At 30.2% G+C, this 20,626-nt stretch overlaps 2 protein-coding genes across 2 annotated transcripts; one reads left to right on the top strand and one right to left on the bottom strand.

Annotated features, from left to right (window-relative positions):
* Positions 1–82: 82 nt before the first annotated feature.
* On the top strand, positions 83–3,477 carry TRIADDRAFT_56129 (uncharacterized protein; the record flags this gene model as incomplete). Its single annotated transcript, XM_002112685.1, has 12 exons — positions 83–190; positions 445–491; positions 673–774; positions 849–905; positions 1,281–1,398; positions 1,515–1,635; positions 1,713–2,123; positions 2,250–2,342; positions 2,406–2,762; positions 2,949–2,998; positions 3,108–3,222; positions 3,308–3,477. The coding sequence occupies 12 exons, from the start codon at positions 83–85 to the stop codon at positions 3,475–3,477; spliced, it is 1,749 nt and encodes a 582-aa protein (XP_002112721.1).
* Positions 3,478–4,558: 1,081 nt separating this feature from the next.
* On the bottom strand, positions 4,559–8,016 carry TRIADDRAFT_56128 (uncharacterized protein; the record flags this gene model as incomplete). The annotated part of the gene is made up of 3 exons (XM_002112231.1): positions 4,559–5,429; positions 7,492–7,565; positions 8,005–8,016. 3 exons carry the CDS (start codon positions 8,014–8,016, stop codon positions 4,559–4,561), a joined length of 957 nt encoding a protein of 318 aa, XP_002112267.1.
* Positions 8,017–20,626: the final 12,610 nt, after the last annotated feature.

Here is a 20,626-nt window from a genome sequence, read left to right as displayed (position 1 = left end):
ATGACGGATATTCGAAATCGAATATTGATCGCTCTTGCTTTAACATACAAGGCTGACGACAGTATAGCTAGTGTTGAGAAAAATGGGGGATAACCTCAATCGAAATCTATTCCAAGATGCAGATGGTAAACCGATGAAATTTTATATTAAACCATGTCCTACGAAAGGGAAAGTACGCCCGTTGATCGAGGTAAGTTCATTTCTGAACATCCAGTTTGCAATGGAGTCAAGATTTTTTGGGACTTTGATAGATTAATTTAAAAAGCAGTAGCGATGCAAGTTTAATCTTCCAATCGATTGTCGCAAGTACAGATAAAAATTTTTCAGTATGAGCTACGGCTAATTGAGGGTATCAAGAAAACTTGTATAAAGTAGCAATGAGTACATTGCTACTTGCTGTAAAAGCAATACGTCAGTGATGTGCTTTCTTTTACAATTTTTCAGAGTTGTGGCGGTCAAGTTATTGTCCATCCTACTGATGGTGTAATCAGGTAGTGTTTGGCTAACAATATCGTTAAAATTATGTTTGCAATAGGGACTTTATCTATTCTAGTGATATTGTTGTCGCTGTGAATCAAATTTTATCAACATTGGTGTTGTTAAGCTTGTATCTAAATACTTAGAATGATGATGAAATTATTGACAATTGTACGTGTAACACTGTTTACTTAGACTTGCTGAACCTGATACTCTAACGCCTCTTGGTTATGTTTCCGCAAGTTTCATATTCGATTCTGTAGCCAATAATGCTCTTCAAGACATTGAAAGTTATATGTAAGTGTTAGACTATTGAATTAACAAGTAGAGACTTTGTTATCAAAACTATCAAATTGACTTTTTCTCCTTAGGTGTCCGGATAGTCGTTCAGGAGCGGTTGAAACTTGCACTAAGAAATCATCGACAGGGTCAGTTGTTATGTCATATCTAAGAATATAAAGAAAGCAATACCAGTTCAAGAAGGATCTTACAAATAGCTACTAATGTTACACGGTAGATTCTGTCGAAGAAAATTTGTGTAAAGCTATTAGAGATGTAGTATAGCGGAAGATGAATGTATACTATGATAAACATTTCTGCATCCAGGATCAGTATTCGTAACATGTATATCCACATCATGCTTTCCAGTTTAGCGCATGAATATACATACGATATACGGTATAGTGATAATACTTCTAAGAACTACTATGACTGAGAAGAAAGCAATGCACTCGAATACAATAAAAGTCTATAGCTTATTACGTAAGATAAGATGGGAAATAATCGTTGTATTTTCTATTCAGTCGTTTATTTTACACTACTGCCGAAGATGCTGCTATCTTAGAGTATATTGAAAACTATGGTAGTCCTGCATTACCAGCTGGTGGTAATGAAATTTGGAAAAAGATGGAAAAGAAAAAGGTAGCAACTTTATTTCCTTCTCAATCTTTGTAATGCTTATATACGGTACAATACTCGTATTCATTAATAATAGACTTGTCAATAGCTCTAATACGAAAAATGAACTGTGTATGTAGATAACTTGTCATTCGTGGCAATCGATGAAGGACCATTACAAGAAGAAGTTGATGCGAAAGCACTATCGTCGTGCAGTAAAATCGCAGAAAGAGTTACAAGTAGAAGTCATGAAGCATCAAAGTATGTTATCTTAATAATAGCATGAGGACATAGATATTTTTAACATATCATAATTCAGCTATTTCGCTGATTATAAGGTGAATCGAAAATATCCATCAGCAACGGAAGCAACAAGCGGCTAAAAAGAGAGCCAAGTATCACACTATGGACTGACACAAGCTTTGAAGTTGCTTCAATCTGTTCCTCTCGCAAGCCTGAACAAAATTCACATCCGCCAGTAATTGATCTTGTATCTGAAAACGAAAATGATAAAGAGTGTCAGGAAGAGGAAATTATACTAAATGAACCAGAACCTACCCTTTATGACCGTGTTGTTGGTCATGAATACGATAGTCAAGTTATTTTACCACAAGTTAATAGCCAAAATGGCATGCTGGCTCCAGCAAAAGGTGAGGATGAATGTCCTGTTGTCGGTGGAGGTGAAGCATATAACAGTGATTTGGACTATGAAAATATACAAATTAACAGTGATGATGGAAAAAATTCAGGTTTGCTTTAATATATCAATATTACTGCTAAAGTAACTATAAAATATTTATCTAGATTGATGGTAGATTTAATTCATAAGAGAATCATAAATTACGAAATTCCATTTATACCCTTTTATTCGCTAGCGTACCTGAATAATATTGATAAGGATGGCCGCGAATCACTTGATGATTTACTAACATTATCGAGCAAGCATAAACAACAGCAGATAATTGATTGTTAGTAAAAGTATCGTAAAGCTTGTGAATATTAGTTATTAAAATCTTTCATTAATATAATAGTTACAATACAGGATCAAGTTCGATTAAATAATGGTGATGATAACCACGATAAGTTTTGTAAAGGTACGATATTGGATAATGAAGCATCCGCAGCAGTTGATGAGAAAAATCATAGAAAACAAATCGTTTTTATTGACGAAGAAAATTTAAATCAACAAAACGACGATCCTGATATTCCGAAAATTTCAACTGGCGATCAAAATGTAAACTTGGAATTTAGTAATCAAATCAACGAGGAAATCCTTAGCAAATACTTTTATTGCGATTTCGGTTATGAACTACGGGATGCAAAATCTAGCGACAGATATTCTGCACATAGCGTTGCCGATCAAGTACAAGAAATGCGGAAACACCATGGTATTATGAAAGAAAACTAATTAATAGTTAACTGCACATGTAACACCTTAAGTAGTTTACATTTTAAAACCTTATAAAGCGCGAGAGCATTTTACTTTAAAATTTGATTCCAAATATTAAATCAATAAGGAATACTGTCGATACTCATAATTTTGGCCACATTTATTGCATATACTATGTTTATAGAGTGCATGTGGGAGAAAGATATGAGAAAAGATACCAACGCTGAAATCAAGGTTAGCTAAGAAATGACCACTATCTAATAATTAAATGCAATTATTTTTTATCGATACAGAATATGAATTAGTTAATCTATAGAATAAGCTGGAATATCCAATAATTTAGGCTCTTGCTGCTAGTATGCAAATGGCGGAGGCAGGAGTGGCATGCGTCTATCGTGCTTTGTCTGGAAAGTGTGATGACACACGTTATTATTTAAAGCATAACAAAACGAAAGATGGTATATAAGTTATTAGATTTTGTCTACTGATAGTAAAATCCAATAGACTAGATCTTTGATTAATTTCCCAATCGTTACACTCTAGACTTTATTGGTTGGAATCATGACCTGGATGACGCTCTTCTTTGCGGGAATACAGCTAAATTAATGGAAGCTGGAATTAGTGAAAAGCGCATTCTTCAACGGTTGCATTACTTATCCATCTCGGACGTCAAAGAATTAATTCAATCTATATTGTATAACAAGAATGCTTAACATGTACTTTAAAATAGTAATGTACGTAATTAAATTTTGTACCTGATATTTATTTGAAACTTTAGCAGCGTACATCCTGCAGAATTATGTTATTACTGCAAAATCTAGTTGTGTACGATAATTAGTAGATTAAGTTCACAAAAAATCAATTTTATTCTTGGATTGTTGTTATTGTCCTATAGCTATCGATTGAAAAGGAATTTATTCGAGTATTAAAAATTGTATAACAGTCCATTCAACTGACAATCGGAAACGGTTGCTTTGAAAGTATGGCAGACGTATTTTGTTTACCGTATATAATAATGTGTTGCGACTTCAATGAGCAGTGTCAACAACATCTAATAACAATTTAGTTATTGCCTTCAACAGCTTATTAAGCAATTACAATAATGCCACTTTAGCTGTGAAAATTTTGTCCCGAGATAAAATTGTCCATGCTTATAAATTGCTCGCTAACAATATTTTGGCACATGTAAGTTAGGTATCACCCTAGCTTATTAATTCCTAAATTTCATACAACAACATGTTGAAGAACTGTAGAGAATATTTGGCATCAGTATTGGGTATATATGGCTAGATTTGAGTACTAACACTAAGAACGTTAAATTATTTCAATGCGAAAATCAGCAACGAAATTTCCGGCAAATTATAATTTAAATTGATGGTTACTAACAAGTACGAATTGGTTCCATTGTATTAATAGTTGCAAATTTCGCTAATGAAAGTAAATACTTTTTACATATCATAGATCACTTCAAATTCTGTTAGCCACGCTAATCTTTTGTCTTTACGTACCATAATATTATCAACTTTACTGATATGGTGATAAAAAATGTTATGGCGACAATGGCGTTACTGCATATTATTCACTAAAATTTTAATCAAAGCGTTGTCTAGACAACAATAAAAATTTTGCAAATACTCTACCACGCTAATTGTAATGAAAAGTATTATACTTATTCAACTTAAAGTTGCAGATTGGTATCTGTATTTATTCGAAACTGTTGATGTTATCTATAATAAATTGATATTTACGATATTGGCTAATAGCACAAATAATTATAATATGTAATTAATTCCTTTAATGTGCAACGTGAATAATGCGTCGGTTACACCGTAACGACTGTCTCACTCTAGCACTTCTAGTTATATAAATTAACGGACCAAGTATACCATTAACGTATGTTAAATGAAGTAGGATTGTTGATGTTGTCGATGATATGGTAATACCAAACAGTGCAAGTGTACATGATATTGAATGGGGAAAATAAGATATTAAGAAGACAATGAAAGCTAGCATAATCGTTTTGGTTAATCGATATTCAAGTTGGCGAATGCTGGAGCGAAAGCTAACACTATTTTTACGATGAAATGATAGACGACTTTGAAGGGTAAAAGAAACGACTTTTGCAATCGATGAAGTTGCTGACAATGTATTAGTAGAATTGCTTGCATTAATGCTTTTCGTACTATTGTTGTGGTAACTTGTAATTTGGCGTCGGCTTAGACGTAAAAGTAAAATAATTTTAAAGTAACTAAAAAACATAATAACAGACGGTATTAATATAAATGTTAAATCCATGGTAACTTCATAAGAAACAACAGCTGGATCATTCTCTGCCGTCGATAGTGGAAAACATAAACCAGTTTGGTTAGAATATTGATATTTTCCCCATAACTGAAAAACAGGCAAAATCGATAAGCCAAAGGATAGGGTAAAAATAATGGCAAGAACAATCCGATTATATCTTGGCTTGAGATAGGGTTGATATTTAATAGGTTTAACAATGACTGCATAACGGGTAACCGAAATCAATGTCATAGTATAGACATTAACTTTGGCCAACGACGCCTGAATAGCAGCAAGAAGTCGACAAGCGATTGAATCATATAAGAAAATAGGTAATTGATTGTTTATGGTGGCAAATGCTATTAGTAATTGGGTGCCAGACCTACAAAAATAAAGAGCGTATATAAAATATAAGATTATTAGCATTTACAACTATTAGTATACAAAATTATGTTATTCATACTGCTGAATAATACATAATGAACACCTTAATATGAACAAATAAAATGTTCATAATAATTCTTAAATCGATACATAATTTACTGTAAAGCAAATCTTGATATTTTTCGTAATAGAAGAAGCTTGCTAATTCTTTAATAATATCTTACAATACATCCCAATGTGTAGATTAGTAGTTTATGATGGTATGGCATTAATCTTCAATAAGATAATAAGATTATTATATATTACTGTCACAAAATAGCTTTGCAACAAGATAACGTAATGTACGATCAATAAGTCAATTCCTTGAACCACGTATCAAGGAACGATATCTGCACTATCACAAACACTTTTGCTCTACTAGCAAACTACACAAAGACTTAAACGCCTCGTATTTTACGTTAAACACTAAGTTTGAGAATCTACTTTATTACACGATATACTGCATTTATGTAATATTCCTCAATAGTTCATGGGTCATAGTTAATACGATTAACATTGGAATCATTTACTGAATTATATATTAAGTTTAGCTACTGCTCCCTTAATGCGGACAACAGTATTTACGAACATAAACATGTGATGACTAAAACAGAATTGTCAGATTACGACATGTCCTATCACGGAACATTTCCACGATAATTTACAATCTACTGCAAGTAAATTACAATCACAATAATTCGAACTGTAAGTAGATGATTTGCATTCACTATCATGGCTATTAATTTCAGTATGTGTATAAGTGTCACTGTCATAAAAAGTCAGTGCTATATTAGAATACAGTATATCCAAATTAGAAGTTAACTAAATAAGGATAGGCTAACAGGGTCATCCTAACATAGATATTTCTACTCTAATACAGTATATAACACTGTCACAATTACTAATCATTACTTGTAGCTGTGTAAATGTAAGAACTAAAATTATTTCGCTTTCCCTTTCATAGTATTGCAGTTCATGAGATAATGATGCATCATCAAAGCCTTTGAGAAAAAATTTACAATAATAATTTTAAATTTATCGATCGCTGAGCAATTACATAGAATGCTCCATATTGTAATATACGTGCTTAAATAACAATTATAGTTAGGTGAAAAATTGAAATTCTCATCAATAGGTGTAATACAAACATTTAATAGCAATTTTCTGATTTAGTCAGACAGCGTGGTCTTTCATTAATTAAAATTATAGTAATTTCTTGTTTATAAAATGTGCGCATGTGTTGTAAATGTTGATTTTTCAGAGTAAAAATATAAAACAACTGCTTTTTGTATTCGCTCTTGTGAAATGTAACACTTATCATGTAACATTACCGTAGAACTATTAGAAGATCATAAAAAAATTGATTGCTTGTTTGTTATAAGTAACGGTGAACTAATTTCAAGCATTAACGCCATTAAACTAAAATATGTTGCTTTATTTCGTGGAACTATTAAAATTTTAATGGCGATGTACTCATGATAATATTCCATCAACTTTAAATGCAGTCTACACTTATGTTCTCATAGTATATCTAGCTGAGTCAGAGTCAGTTTCATCATTTCATGCATTAGACATCATCAGTAGTTGAAAACTGTCCAAAGAAGGCTAGAAAAATAACATTAAAGTACTAGCTACTCTGTAAAAATTGCTAAGGTTACTGCACATTTCATGTTTTACTAGTTTACATTGGAAGCCCGTATGTAATCTTCCTATAAAAAGAGTTTCCTTCCTAACTGATGGACTCGCTAGAATGATTCTAATTCACAATGAGGGGTATAAAATAATAATTACTTCCAATTTTAAGTATTAGAAATAATCACTAATTAATACAATGAGAATCAAATAAAGCTGGCCATGGCAGTAAATAGCTTAAAAATTGATATAACCACCCATTTATTAAAAGCCATTTGAGTTCCTAAACTCCTTTATGTTAATCTTAAATCAGTTTTCCATGATTTATAATTAATGAATTCTGAAATATAACTAAATTGACTAACAGTTAGTAATGAATATCAACTTACCCAATCATGATATATAGCATATCAGATATTGCCAAGCTAACAATTTGCTCTTCTGTAACCGTCATCAATTTCTTCTTGCAAATATAGTAATTGAAAAGAGTTAGATTGAATATTAATCCCAACAACAAGAACATCAAATTCACGATGATGATACTAATGCGGGAACTTAGTTGTTCATGTGTGTCGCTTAATTTTGAAAGATTTAAATTGAGATAGCAATTAGTACAGTTATCCATGATAATACCAAAGTTTGATACTCTTTCTTGTCCAAATTATACGTATAACAGCCAAGGTCAATCACGTTTGCTTGTTTCTTTAAAACCCGCTATAAGTATGTAACAAAATAGATTGGTTAGGTCGACCGATCATGTAGTTCTATCCGTTTTACCAGACAAGCATGCTAAGCTCATCAACAGCGTGGCCAATATTGAAAAAACTGTTAAAATATGAAAGTCTGCAACCCTATTAAAGCTGAAATTGAAATAATACCTATTGTTGTCTGGTTTATCTTACTTGTAAAAGCATTTTGCATCTTAATTATTCAAAATGTAGATTTGGACACGTAAAAAAATTATCAATTAGATAAGATAGAATCTGTTATCTAATGCCATGTCGTATTTGATTATATCTGTACCTGGCAAATCGCTTCGTCGTTATCTGTTTACTTATTGATTTTATTCTCATGAGCTATTGTCTAATATTCTATTCCTATTTTGTTTAGATTGACTAAAGAAAAGATAAATGGAACATCACACTATTAAGTAACTGTAATTTATATATTGGATACTTAACTTTTAACTTAGTGATATTACGGAATCCTTATTTGTAACGGAATAAGTGAAAATTTTTATTCGGTAATGAGTATGAGTGGTAAAACTCAAAGGAGTATGTAAGTTAAAGTAATAGGATTCTGTACAATATCCGAATTTGAAGGCCAATTGAATTTACTCACCGTTGCTAATACAGTTTGTGTTAATTAATATATCGTCAAATAGAATTGACCAAATATACATGGTTACTTTTAACAATCGATTCGTATAGTATTGGGCATGTGCGGTAGTATTGATTACGTTAGGTAAGCAGAAAAATAACTGTTATCTAAAAGGATACGTTAGTAATGATTTTTAACAAAAAAAGAAAAAGTAGGAACTTTGCCATTCCTTATAAATACATACATTATGTGCATTATTATTACAATTACTCATTCTTTCATATATTCCAACAATAAGTTTCTGTTATTTATTGTTACGTACAATTATCAGGATGATTTATATCAAGCAAATACAACTAAAGGAGGATTTTTTGCGAGATCCATTCAATATCAATGTCTGCTTAATTCTGTAAGAGTAGTTTCTGTAGTTAGCAGTTAGAATTAGCTTATAAAAAGATGATAGAAATAAGCAATTATAATTGTAATTCTGTTCTCTTTATTGCTCGATTGACGTAACAATAATGTTACCCTTCAAATATTTCGGCATTGCTTCTTCATTTTAATTTTCGATCCTCTTTTTTCACAGTTCTTAAAGGATATTTCTATTGATATCGAACTTTACTGCATTAAATACATGTATGTATGAACAGAAGAAAGAAAAAGAAATATAAGATCTACCATTCGATCGAGCTTAACGCAGATTCAGTATATCGCATTAGACTGATGACCAAGACTAATAAAGTGTTACTTTCACATTCTCATATTCTAAAAGATACAGTGATTTTGGATACATGTTATGGGCTCGGCAATGGGAGAACGAATGACTAATATATCAATTTTTCCATTGAGAATGTTTTATCAAAGGATATTTTCTACTATTTGCAATTGATTTAATCACTGAAATGTAGACAATTTAAACTATTTAAAAAATCAAAGATTTAGCAGTGTCAGTTTTCTCGTATTAAATAATCAAAAATTATTAATTATGAGGAAACAATCAAGAAATCTCATTTCAATCGGAGATTGTGACTACGATATTATATGTTATCATCTTTTACAAATTCTATAGACTAGTAAACAAACATTTCCATGGAAGAAATCAAACATTTTTCAGTGTTATTTAAAAAACTATTTTTGCATAAATGAATCTATCTAATTGTTTGATAAAGAGAAATTGAAATTAATGCTTCGATTCAGAAATTAGCATATGATAATGACTTTTAAGGTCTAGAATTCTATTCAACCATACATTTATTACTTTATATCCTTTATCAATGAAATGACTGACATTAGAAATACAAGAGAAATTAGATCTGTATTAAAAACTAACTACACCCTTAATTAAGCGTGACTAATTAGTTACTATCAAAAGCTAGCAATCGAAAGTTAAAATAGCTTAATCATTAATCCAAAAAATGAGGAATGCATGTAATAGATATGCAAAAAGCATTATACTCGCTTATTATTGCTTGAGTTTATATAAAATTATTCCTTGGATCGCAGTAGTATAATCTAAGTATCAGTTATATCCAATAACGAATAAGATGTATTTGGTATCATTTTCACGGGAAAAAAATAATTTAAGAAAGCGAGTGAATCAGCGTAAAGAAAAAGTTATGTCAAATTAATCATTTATCGAACAATTTATAATTAATAAAATCATAAATATAGAGGTTCAACTGATTAATGAATCAAACACATCCAATAGTGAAGCAGTTGAGATGAAGCCTTTATCTTTTATATGTCTTATTCTTTCAACTATCACTTAAGGATTTCTTCTACGCAGTCAGTAATCAAGCCTTTAATTATTATCGTTTTTCTTTCATAATGATTTATAACTATCTTAAAGCATCTGCTTCATATAACTTCTAATTAGAAAGTATTAAATTGATCTGATAATCCAAAGTTGGGAAAATTAGACAAATAAGTGTGAGACAGCCATCGTAATTGAATCTTTTGCAGTTATCTCATTTTGATATGGTTGATTAGTTTTATATAATTCAAGGCTAACTGTAATCAAAACATGGACATTTTAACTAATTAGTTCAATACAATATCTTGCGTGTTTTACTTGTGTTTGCGATTGACTGTGATAAAAATTCTTGATTACTCATTTCGATAATTGATTAACTTATTAGGAATTTTCTTAAACCCAATGATTTAATGGCTATCAGCCGTTTTTCACTATTGTTTGATTATCTGTATCAAATGCTAAATATTCAGCCATTTTTGTAATAATGTGCTATCAAGTGATAACTATTATTTTCACCCACTTTACGCACGATTAGCCAAGGCATAATTATCTTCAGCCAATCCAGTACTATATGTTACAATTTTGTTAGAAAAATTTCGTAAAATTTGGGTCATGCTTTCTGCAAAATTAACTTTTCCATGTACGTATAAATATTCTTCTTACTCCATCTTGTCGAAAAGTTAAAAAGCTTAAAAATTTATATTGAGCCAAGACAGCAAGTAAGTCAATAAATTGGGAATATGAGAGCTGGTATATTATGTTTCCTATCTGCCAGATTAACACTGGAATAGTAGATTTTGATCACCTTGTTTGCATAGTGTGACCTTACTTAGTCTTACGTCAAAACTAACACTAACGAATAAAACGGCCATGATTTGACCTTCACGATCTATAATTAAAATTAATGCCGTCTATACTTTGGTTTAATTTCCATTTACAATAGAATCCATTCTCAATACATTAATCTATGTAACTTCTTGATTGCTGTAATTCCGGCCAAGATCGGTTGTCATATACGAATATGTATAGTAATTAAATAGAGTATAAAAGCGATTTTGGCTATTTATTTATAAAAAATATTAAATTTTTGGAAATATTTATTTAATTATACAGTTCTTTGGAGGATTACTATAAATTCATCTTAAAAGCCCTAATTTGAATATTCTACGCTTACTACAAATTGTTTGGATATAGTTCCTTCCATAATCTGATATGCAGTCCTGAAGTATTGCAACATCGAGGAGTATTGTGGGTTTATGAAATTAAATTATATCCGCATTATATTAGAGCTATCTATGTAATAAAGCAGCAATAATAACTTAAAATCTTTCCTTAGTATTTCAATACATAATAATTCAGCAGCTATAAATATAGTTGAGACTGTTATATGAATACCGTAAGTATAGTAAAAATCCCTTTACTTCCCGTTGATTTCAATAGAAATAATTCTAAATAATATTTAAAATTTAAGAATTTAATTTTATTAAGACATGAAATTAATAAATTGTCCACGTAAAAAACGTCACCAGGCCTCAATATTAATAGCATCGGTACTAATCATTGCGGAATAAGCCCTAAAAATTTAAGTGATACTAAAACGGAAATGGTTTTAATTGCCAAGATCATGTAAGAATATAGACGCGTAAAATTGTGACACTACAACTACGGAAAAGAGCACTTAAGAGATCTCAACCTGCCGTCTACCAAAATCAAGTTGGAATATGATGGAAATTATGATAAATGACGCATTATTGATAATCATTCGGAGGAAAAATTTTATTTAAGCTTCTATAAAAATCTTCTTTTATTACTGTAGGAATTTGAAAGGGTTAGACTGCGAAGGACTAAATGATAAGCTAACATGCGAAGTTAAGATGCAACGTATTTGGAGAAGATCGTTTCTATTTAAATAAATTAAATTCCCGGATAATTACTGTGAATCTGTGTAGCATAAATTACTTGATCTGAAAATGCAAAGACCCTATCTATAATATAAACTTGAGATTAAGGTAGAAATGGCTTGCTTGTAGTATGCTTCGTTTAGTAATCGAGGAAAGCCAAAATAAGATTCATAACCCTGACCCTAACTTAATAAAAAGACCATTTTCTTTGAGTAAGGATAAGTTAGGTATATTTAAGCTAATTATATTATCTGATTGTTTAATCGCGTATAATGTGCTACTGTAAAAGGATCATAGGTACTAAAAAATAGCTTCTGAACATTTTTCTATGATGCAAAGAAGAAACATGACATTAATTATAGATCAGCTATCTCTGTCATTAAAACTATACGACTATTATAGATATGCTATGTAAGTATGTATGCAGTACAACACTAGAAGTGACAGTAAGCTAACCCCTTGCAATGGTTATGTTGCAAGATTGAAAAAAATTATGCCTTACCACTATTAAAATTTTAAAACCCACAACCGCAACTATGATATAACGAACTTGGTATGTCAAACGATTAAAAAAGCAGTAAATTTTTTCAAGGTTGTGGTCATTACGTAAAATTTTCATTAATTAAAAAATATTAGTAAAGCTCTTGTTTAAAGGAACGAGCAAAAAAGGCTACTATCTGTAGTTTCCTGTTAGCATTGGAGGAATTATACAAAAAAGTATGTTAACATTGAATCAATACCAAAACTCTTACGGGAATGTGTAGCGCAAAATTACGTATTTCCATAACATGCTAACTAGTATTAAAATTAGCGGAATTATATTAATAAATAGATATAAATGATATCGCTATTTCAGATTAAAATACAATAGGTATAATTCATGGCATTTTTCCGAAATAAATCCGTTAAATTTAATTTCGCATATCATCTCCTAGCACTAAGCTGTCTGACAGTACAAGAATTATAAAGAGGAAACTAGACGGAACTGCAACAGACGTCACAATTTGTAAAATACAATACCAACATTAGTAGAAATATGAACAGGCTCATGAATCTACTGGAATACTGGACGTAAGATGTTGATAAGATTGGATATATCGGCAATTCAATTGATATAAACCATTAGTTAACGATTAAACAATTACTTGGTATTTGATATTACAGATGGCAATATAGAAATGGTAACGATTAAAATGTTTTATATCAAAAAATTAAATGGTAACTAAAGAACACCACATCATGTGTATTTGATATTTTTGGATGTATATCCGATATAACAACCCTTCCTATAAACATTTTATTGCTACTGTTTAATCAGCGGGAGGAAGGGTAAACTTGATAACAAATAATGCATTATAAATTTTACGATAAATGATCTCATATATTATCATATGGCAATTAAACATGTATTAAGTTAACATCTGGCTAGCTAAATAACTCAACTTGAACCAAATATTTATAAAGCTGATGATATAAAGTCTGTTTAAAGTTGAAGTAAAGTTAATATTAGGATTAGAAGCGAGCTAAAGGATTATAATAATGTGTATTTAAGTTACAGCTACTTGATTATCTCTAATGGTAGTTTCACAACACAATGCTCGCATGCAAGAGTAAGACATTTCCAGAAGAGTTTTTTGACAGAAATTTTTAATTTTATTGGATAATTAATCGGCAAGCATTGAGCTATCGCTTAAAAGAACGAATATTTTATAAACCAAAATTGAAGTATGGAAAAGCGAAAATGCTTGCATACATGCATGGTAATATTTTTAAATTGATAAAAATGAACTATTCAGTTGGAAAATGAATTCTAAAGAATGGTCTCAATTAAGTAATTGTTCATAACGTAATTTTAAGTAGCAACGAAACAGATATTTCAAGCAAGAATAATAAAATAAAGGAATCACCCAGGTCGTCTGTCTTTTTCATAAATATCAAGGTATTCCGTAAGTCCGAGTTCTATAAAATGGAATTCTCTAATGAATAAGTTGAGAATTGAACAGCCAGATGATTGATTACGGACAAAAAATTATCACTTCTGCCTCAACTGTTATCTACGGAATCTCTATTAAAACTTCGCTTCCATTTAAAATTTAAAAAACTTCTCCAAAAGTTTTAGCAAAATAAAATTTTTGAGTAAAAACGAAAAACTGATTGATTGATTTGCATTATTGACATTTGATTATAGCAGTAACATCGTCATGATCAATCTACGTCACCTTACGATATACTGCAATCCTGTAATATGGCTACTTTACATTAATTTCCAAGATTTATATCATGATAAGGATCTATTCCTATAAAGATTTAAATTTACATCCGGTTCTTTAAACAAGCAAAATTTTCCGGTATTAGACTTCAAGTAATAAGAAAATCAAAATCTAGTTAAATGAAAGGTTATGAATACCATTATTTAACAATTCTTTCCATGCTCATTATAATCATAATCATTTTATGCATAACTGCAGAACCATCATATTCAAATCGTGCCATTTTTTTCATATTCATAATCCGTATTCACTTTACTTTCACTAATGAAACTAGAAAATAATAATTGCTTCTGCACTTATACTTAACATAACGCGATACAATACTCTTGATCGATGTTGCAATTTGTGAAACTTTAATGAAAGACATTTTATATATTCCATACAGTATATCTACTATTAACAACAGCTGACAACTTATCAAGAAGGGTAACAGTATCTGGCAGACAGTAACAACAAAATTTGACGGAATGTCAAAATTTTGGCAACACTCGATAAAAATGTGCGAAAAGCTAAATGAATTAAATCCAACCTTCAACCTTACAGAAACTCTATAATTTCAGAGGTGTTACTATACTGTTCGTTTGTACCATAAATAATAAATGTTATAATGCTAGCAATTAAAAAAATAATTAAGTAGAGATACGTTCAAACGTAGGCCATTTAAGTGCTTAGTAGGTAATATGTATTTAGTGATGCAGATTACTATTACTAAACTGAAAGGAAAATATTATTAATATACGAATATTTTAACAATTTGGATATAACTGCATGTTTAATAGTAGAAATTTGAAAGCCTTACTTAAGATAGGATAAACAGAGAGAGTTATGTAAAGCAGAAGAACTTTTTCGCAAGCTTACCAGTATCATGAACTTTCAATTGGGAAAGGAATAAAAAAATAACTTATTTATGTAAATAATTTTTTTCTACATAAGTAAAATTTTTCAAGAAATAAAATAAGCTGCAGTTGTAGAAGAATAATTACAACTGTGCCTTCCGGTATCGTTTCCTAGTTTTAACTAGTCCTTTCTTATTATAACGTTGGATTATGACAAAATCACAAACTCTTATCAAAATTTATTGACTATAGGTGTCCAGTGAACATATAATCAATCTTTGCTCAACTCTGTACATTGTGGTTTTAGATGTAATTAGACCAAACCTGCTTGTTAATACAGTATATCTTTAATTCATTAATGTAACTTATTGATATAATTTCTATTATTCAGCATAAACTAAAGTTAGCTGATAATAGTAGTCTTATGATGCTAGCGAATAGCATAGTGATTTAAACCGATTTGGTAAATTATCAAATTTTTAAACACTAGATATAGTAGCCAGAACTTATTCTCAGCTACTACTTAAAATGCTATAATTAAAAATTTTATCACTTGTACCAGTGGCTAGAGTTTATAAAAGGGAATACATAGAAGATTAAATTTTAGATCAAAAATTGTTTAATTTTAATTAGGCTTAGAAGTTACACTTATGCATGATTACGGATGAGTTATTTGTTAAGGATGTTTACTTATTTGAAAAATACGTAAGAAATAGCTGTATGGATGATATATTCAGTTGTCAAGGATGAACTTTAAATTTGTTTACATGCAAGATGTAACTGATAATATATATGAACGTAACTGTATGCGAAGTCGGTCACGTTCATACATATATATAATGAGAAAATAATTTTAGCAATAAATATGTTCTATTCTCTGTTCCTTCATTTACATAACATTGATGTTGTAATGGGCGTCCAAGTTGTTTGTAAATCTTTAAAAGTAGCAATATTCGCAAAAATCCTCAGTCAGATACATTTTTTGATAGACATTTAAGAAATTAGACCATCAGATCTGTTATTTATGGTAAGTTGTCTAATCAAAAAACTGATCGTGATAAGCACTCTAGTTGAAATACGCATTCTACATAACTAATGACTATTACCATAATTAAACCATTTCAGTGATTTAAAGAATAGCTACATCTCTCACATTTATCGCTCTATCCAGACAGATAAATATATAATGAACCATCTAAAACCTTAATTAAAATTTTGGGGCACTATTACAAACTTAGGCAGTACGGAAACCAGTACTACGAGTCTGATATCAGGTCGCTCGTCCTCGTAAATTATCTTTTAGAACAAATCAATAACCTCAACCTATACTATCAAAGCCGTACAGGCTAAATAACTCTCTTAGATCAAGCTTTGATCCTGTTACAGTGTTAAATACTGTATTACAGTAGAAATATCTATGTTAGGATAATTGTGTTAGACTATCCTTATTTAGTTAACTTCTAATTTGGATATACTGTGTTTTAATATAGCACTGACTTTTCATGACAGTGACACTTATACACATACTGAAATTAATAGTTATAATAGGGAATGCAAATCATCTACTTACAGTTCGAATCATTGTGATTATAATTTACTTATGGTAGATTGTAAATTATCATGAAAATGTTCCGTGATAGGACATATCGTAATCTGACTATTCTATATTAGTCATTACATGTCTATATTCGTAAATACTGTTGTCTGCATTAAGGGAGCAGTAGCTAAAATTAATATATAATGATTCCGAGGTTAATTGTATTAACTATGACTCATGAACTATTGAGGAATAGTATATAAATGCAGTATATCGTGAAATAAAGAGAATTCTCCAACTTAGTGTTTAACGTAAAATACGAGGCGTTTAAGTCTCTGTGTAGTCTGCTAGTAGAGCAAAAGTGTTTGTGATAGTGCAGATATCGTTCCTTGATACGTGGTTCAAGGAATTGACTTATTGATCGTACATTACGTTATCTTGTTGCAAAGCTGTTTTGTGACAGATCCCTAAATTATAATGAGAATATTAACTAATTTATAGCAAAACTATGTAAATATCAATTATCGAAACTTTGATAGTATTGTAAAATTATACAATTCTAAATTAATATGTGAAATGTCGTAGATAAATAGTTGTTCGCACATTTGCGGATAGGCTATCCAATAATACGAGTAACCGTATTACAAATTGGAATTTATAGCGAAAACTAAACTACAAAGAGCCCAATATCAAACTTGTCCTCATCGACATTTACCTTATGTTTATAATAAAATACTGCCTATCTCCCACCATCAGAAAAATAAAGCAAATGTTTGTCTCTAACAGCTACAGCAAACTGATGAACCCAAAGTTTTTTAACAGATCTATCAATTTATATAGTGCTGTGGGATGAGCAATATTTATCAATGCTTCGATAACAATATTAATTATCCTCAATATTTCGTTAAAATGTTAGTAATAAACTTCTATGTTACATCTCTGGATGAGTTACCATATTATAACAACCAGTGAATACGCGTAAGTGTTCGGATACTGTATAGCAGTTACTCCGTAAATAATATCCCTATATTCTATCATATTTGCTAATGATCACATATGCATCTAGCAAAAAGTTGAAAATCCATAAGTAACATTAAGAATCCTATCATCCTGGTTAAATTTCATGCTCCTATATCTAAAACTAAATTGCCAATAAATTATTTAATGGCTACAGTTATTGAAGAACGAATATAGTACTAATTACGATATAGCTACTCTAACATTTAAGTGTTGCAAAGAGAAAATTAATCAACTTCTAATGATTATAGAGTGTATGCATGTTATTCCACATCTCTCTTCTAGTACTGAAAAATGAAGGACTAAAATTATCGGTATTAACCATTTGATCAACTAAATAAAAAATTACTAAGTATATGAATTCTTTGTCAATATTTCATTTTACAATTTCTTGTGTTATGGTACAGTAAGTAGTATTAACTTAGCCATGCCTTAAAGATAATTCGATCGAAACTACTCATACCTGTCCCAATGGTAATATTTTTAAAATACATAAAGAAATTAGATGAGTACAACTGAATAGCCTAAAAGTTTCATATTTGAACTAATATATCGTTAAGGCTGTAAGGAACAAAAGATTAATCTAACTTTTCAAATCAAATTCGAATTATAATGTATCAGTCCAAATACAAGATAATTTTTATATACTAGTTTTCTACGCAAATTAACGTAAATTGGAAGTCTAGCCTGAAAATGAAAATTTCAAATTGAAAGTAATTAATCATAATAATAATCATAACCATTAAATTATTGTTATGATATATTCGAATTTTAATATATGTTTAATTACAATTTATCGATTGATAAGATATCTGATAAAGGCAAAATAGTTTGTTTACCGATTGTTTAAAAGTGAATTTATGGTTGCTATGAATATTTACTAAAGAATACATGTATTCTAATCAACAATTTTTATGGACTGAAAGGGTTTCTTATCAGCAAAAAATAATTGTAACTTCATCTTAACAATACTTTAAAGCTTTAATAATAGTTGCTAATAAGTAATTGTTAGATCATAGCGTACAAATACTTCAAAACTCTCAGATGACTGGAGCGAGACTAGCAACTATGCTTCCACGTGAATATCTACCTTTATTGATTGTTTCAACATCTTATATAACTATGCTTAGCTGATACGTAACCGTACTTGTACCGTACGCTCACCGACAGGAATAAATGCAAAGAATCATGCAATAAAAAATAGTAGGACCCACTAGTAATGACGTAACTTAAATCCATAACAGTAATAGAGCAAGTCATTTGAAGTTTGGGTTATTACCCTACTGCATTTCAGCATTAGCGTACGCATATATAAACTAAACGATATAGTAAGGCCATCTCCATAATAAAATACCAAGCTGGTGCAGTTCAAATTTATTCCTGATTTACGTTAGTCTAATTATTGGCACTATGAATATAATTCATCAAGGATAAATTTGTCGTAAGATTAACGGTAAATAATCTACTAAAAGTTACTAGTTCTGATTTTATAGATGAGGATTAACATTCGGGCAATGATTATGGCTATAACTGCAAAAAGTAAAATATTCTTTTCTAATTTTTCCATAAAACGAATAAAAGATGAAATTAGAAGATCTTTTTCTAAAGAAATTTTGATTTTTCTTTTATAATTACTACATATTTAATAATTTTATACTATTGTTGGCGGCGAATATATTATCATCAGCAAATAGCTACTGTATCGATAACAATTAGCAAATTTTTTCTAGTTTAACATGGTAAGTAAGTATCATTATAAGGTCCAGATTTTAATATGTCTTATTCAGTGTCGCAAAACAGCTTTGCAACAAGATAACGTAATGTACGATCAATAAGTCAATTCCTTGAACCACGTATCAAGGAACGATATCTGCACTATCACAAACACTGTTACTCTACTAGCAGACTACACAAAAACTTAAACGCCTCGTATTTTACGTTAAACACTAAGTTTGAGAATCCACTTTATTACACGATATACTGCATTTATATACTATTCCTCAATAATTCATGAGTCATAGTTAATACGATTAACATTGGAATCATTTACTGAATTAGACATTAAGTTTAGCTACTGCTCCCTTAATGCAGACAACAGTATTTACGAATATAGACATGTAATGACTAATATAGAATAGTCAGATTACGATATGTCCTATCACGGCCCATTTGCACGATAATTTACAATGTACCATAAGTAAATTACAATCACAATGATTCGAACTGTAAGTAGATGATTTGCATTCCCTATTATAACTATTAATTTCAGTATGTGTATAAGTGTCACTGTCATAAAGAGTCAGTGCTATAATAAAACACAGTATATCCAAATTAGAAGTTAACTAAATAAGGATAGGCTAACAGGATCATCCTATCATAAATATTTCTACTCTAATACAGTATTTAACACTGTCACATTAAGTCTTTAACAAATTATCTTCATTTTAATATGCAAGTCATCTAAGTAACGACATAAAGGATCACTTTACTAATGAGGGTCCTGCACCGTAGCTACGGTTTTATAATTATTTATAATATTTAGGCGAAATACCACTGACCGATGCCGGCACTTTATAGCAACAACTCACTTCAGTTCTTCAGTAACGATTATGAAATTGTGAGATGATATTTTTATATGACTGAAGAGAATTTATGATCAGTTCGTAGCTCAATTTAGCTTTTCCTATTGTTTAGCTACAAATTTATACGGAAATGAGAGTTAAGTATCAAAGTTAGGACGATAACATTATGTTTGATTACCCCTTATAGAACCAAAATTATAGGAATACCATCCTAAAAAATTCGGCGATTCATTCTTAAAATTTTTCGAACTGATTTTTATGGCTTAAGTGGGATTATATTGTGTATTGATTGATCAATTATCCCGAAT

This window comes from Trichoplax adhaerens, genomic scaffold (assembly GCF_000150275.1).
Source record: "Trichoplax adhaerens TRIADscaffold_5 genomic scaffold, whole genome shotgun sequence".
NCBI lineage: Eukaryota > Metazoa > Placozoa > Uniplacotomia > Trichoplacea > Trichoplacidae > Trichoplax > Trichoplax adhaerens.
The sequence above is the reverse complement of the archived record's forward strand: the minus strand, read 5'-3'. Positions and strand labels throughout refer to the sequence as shown.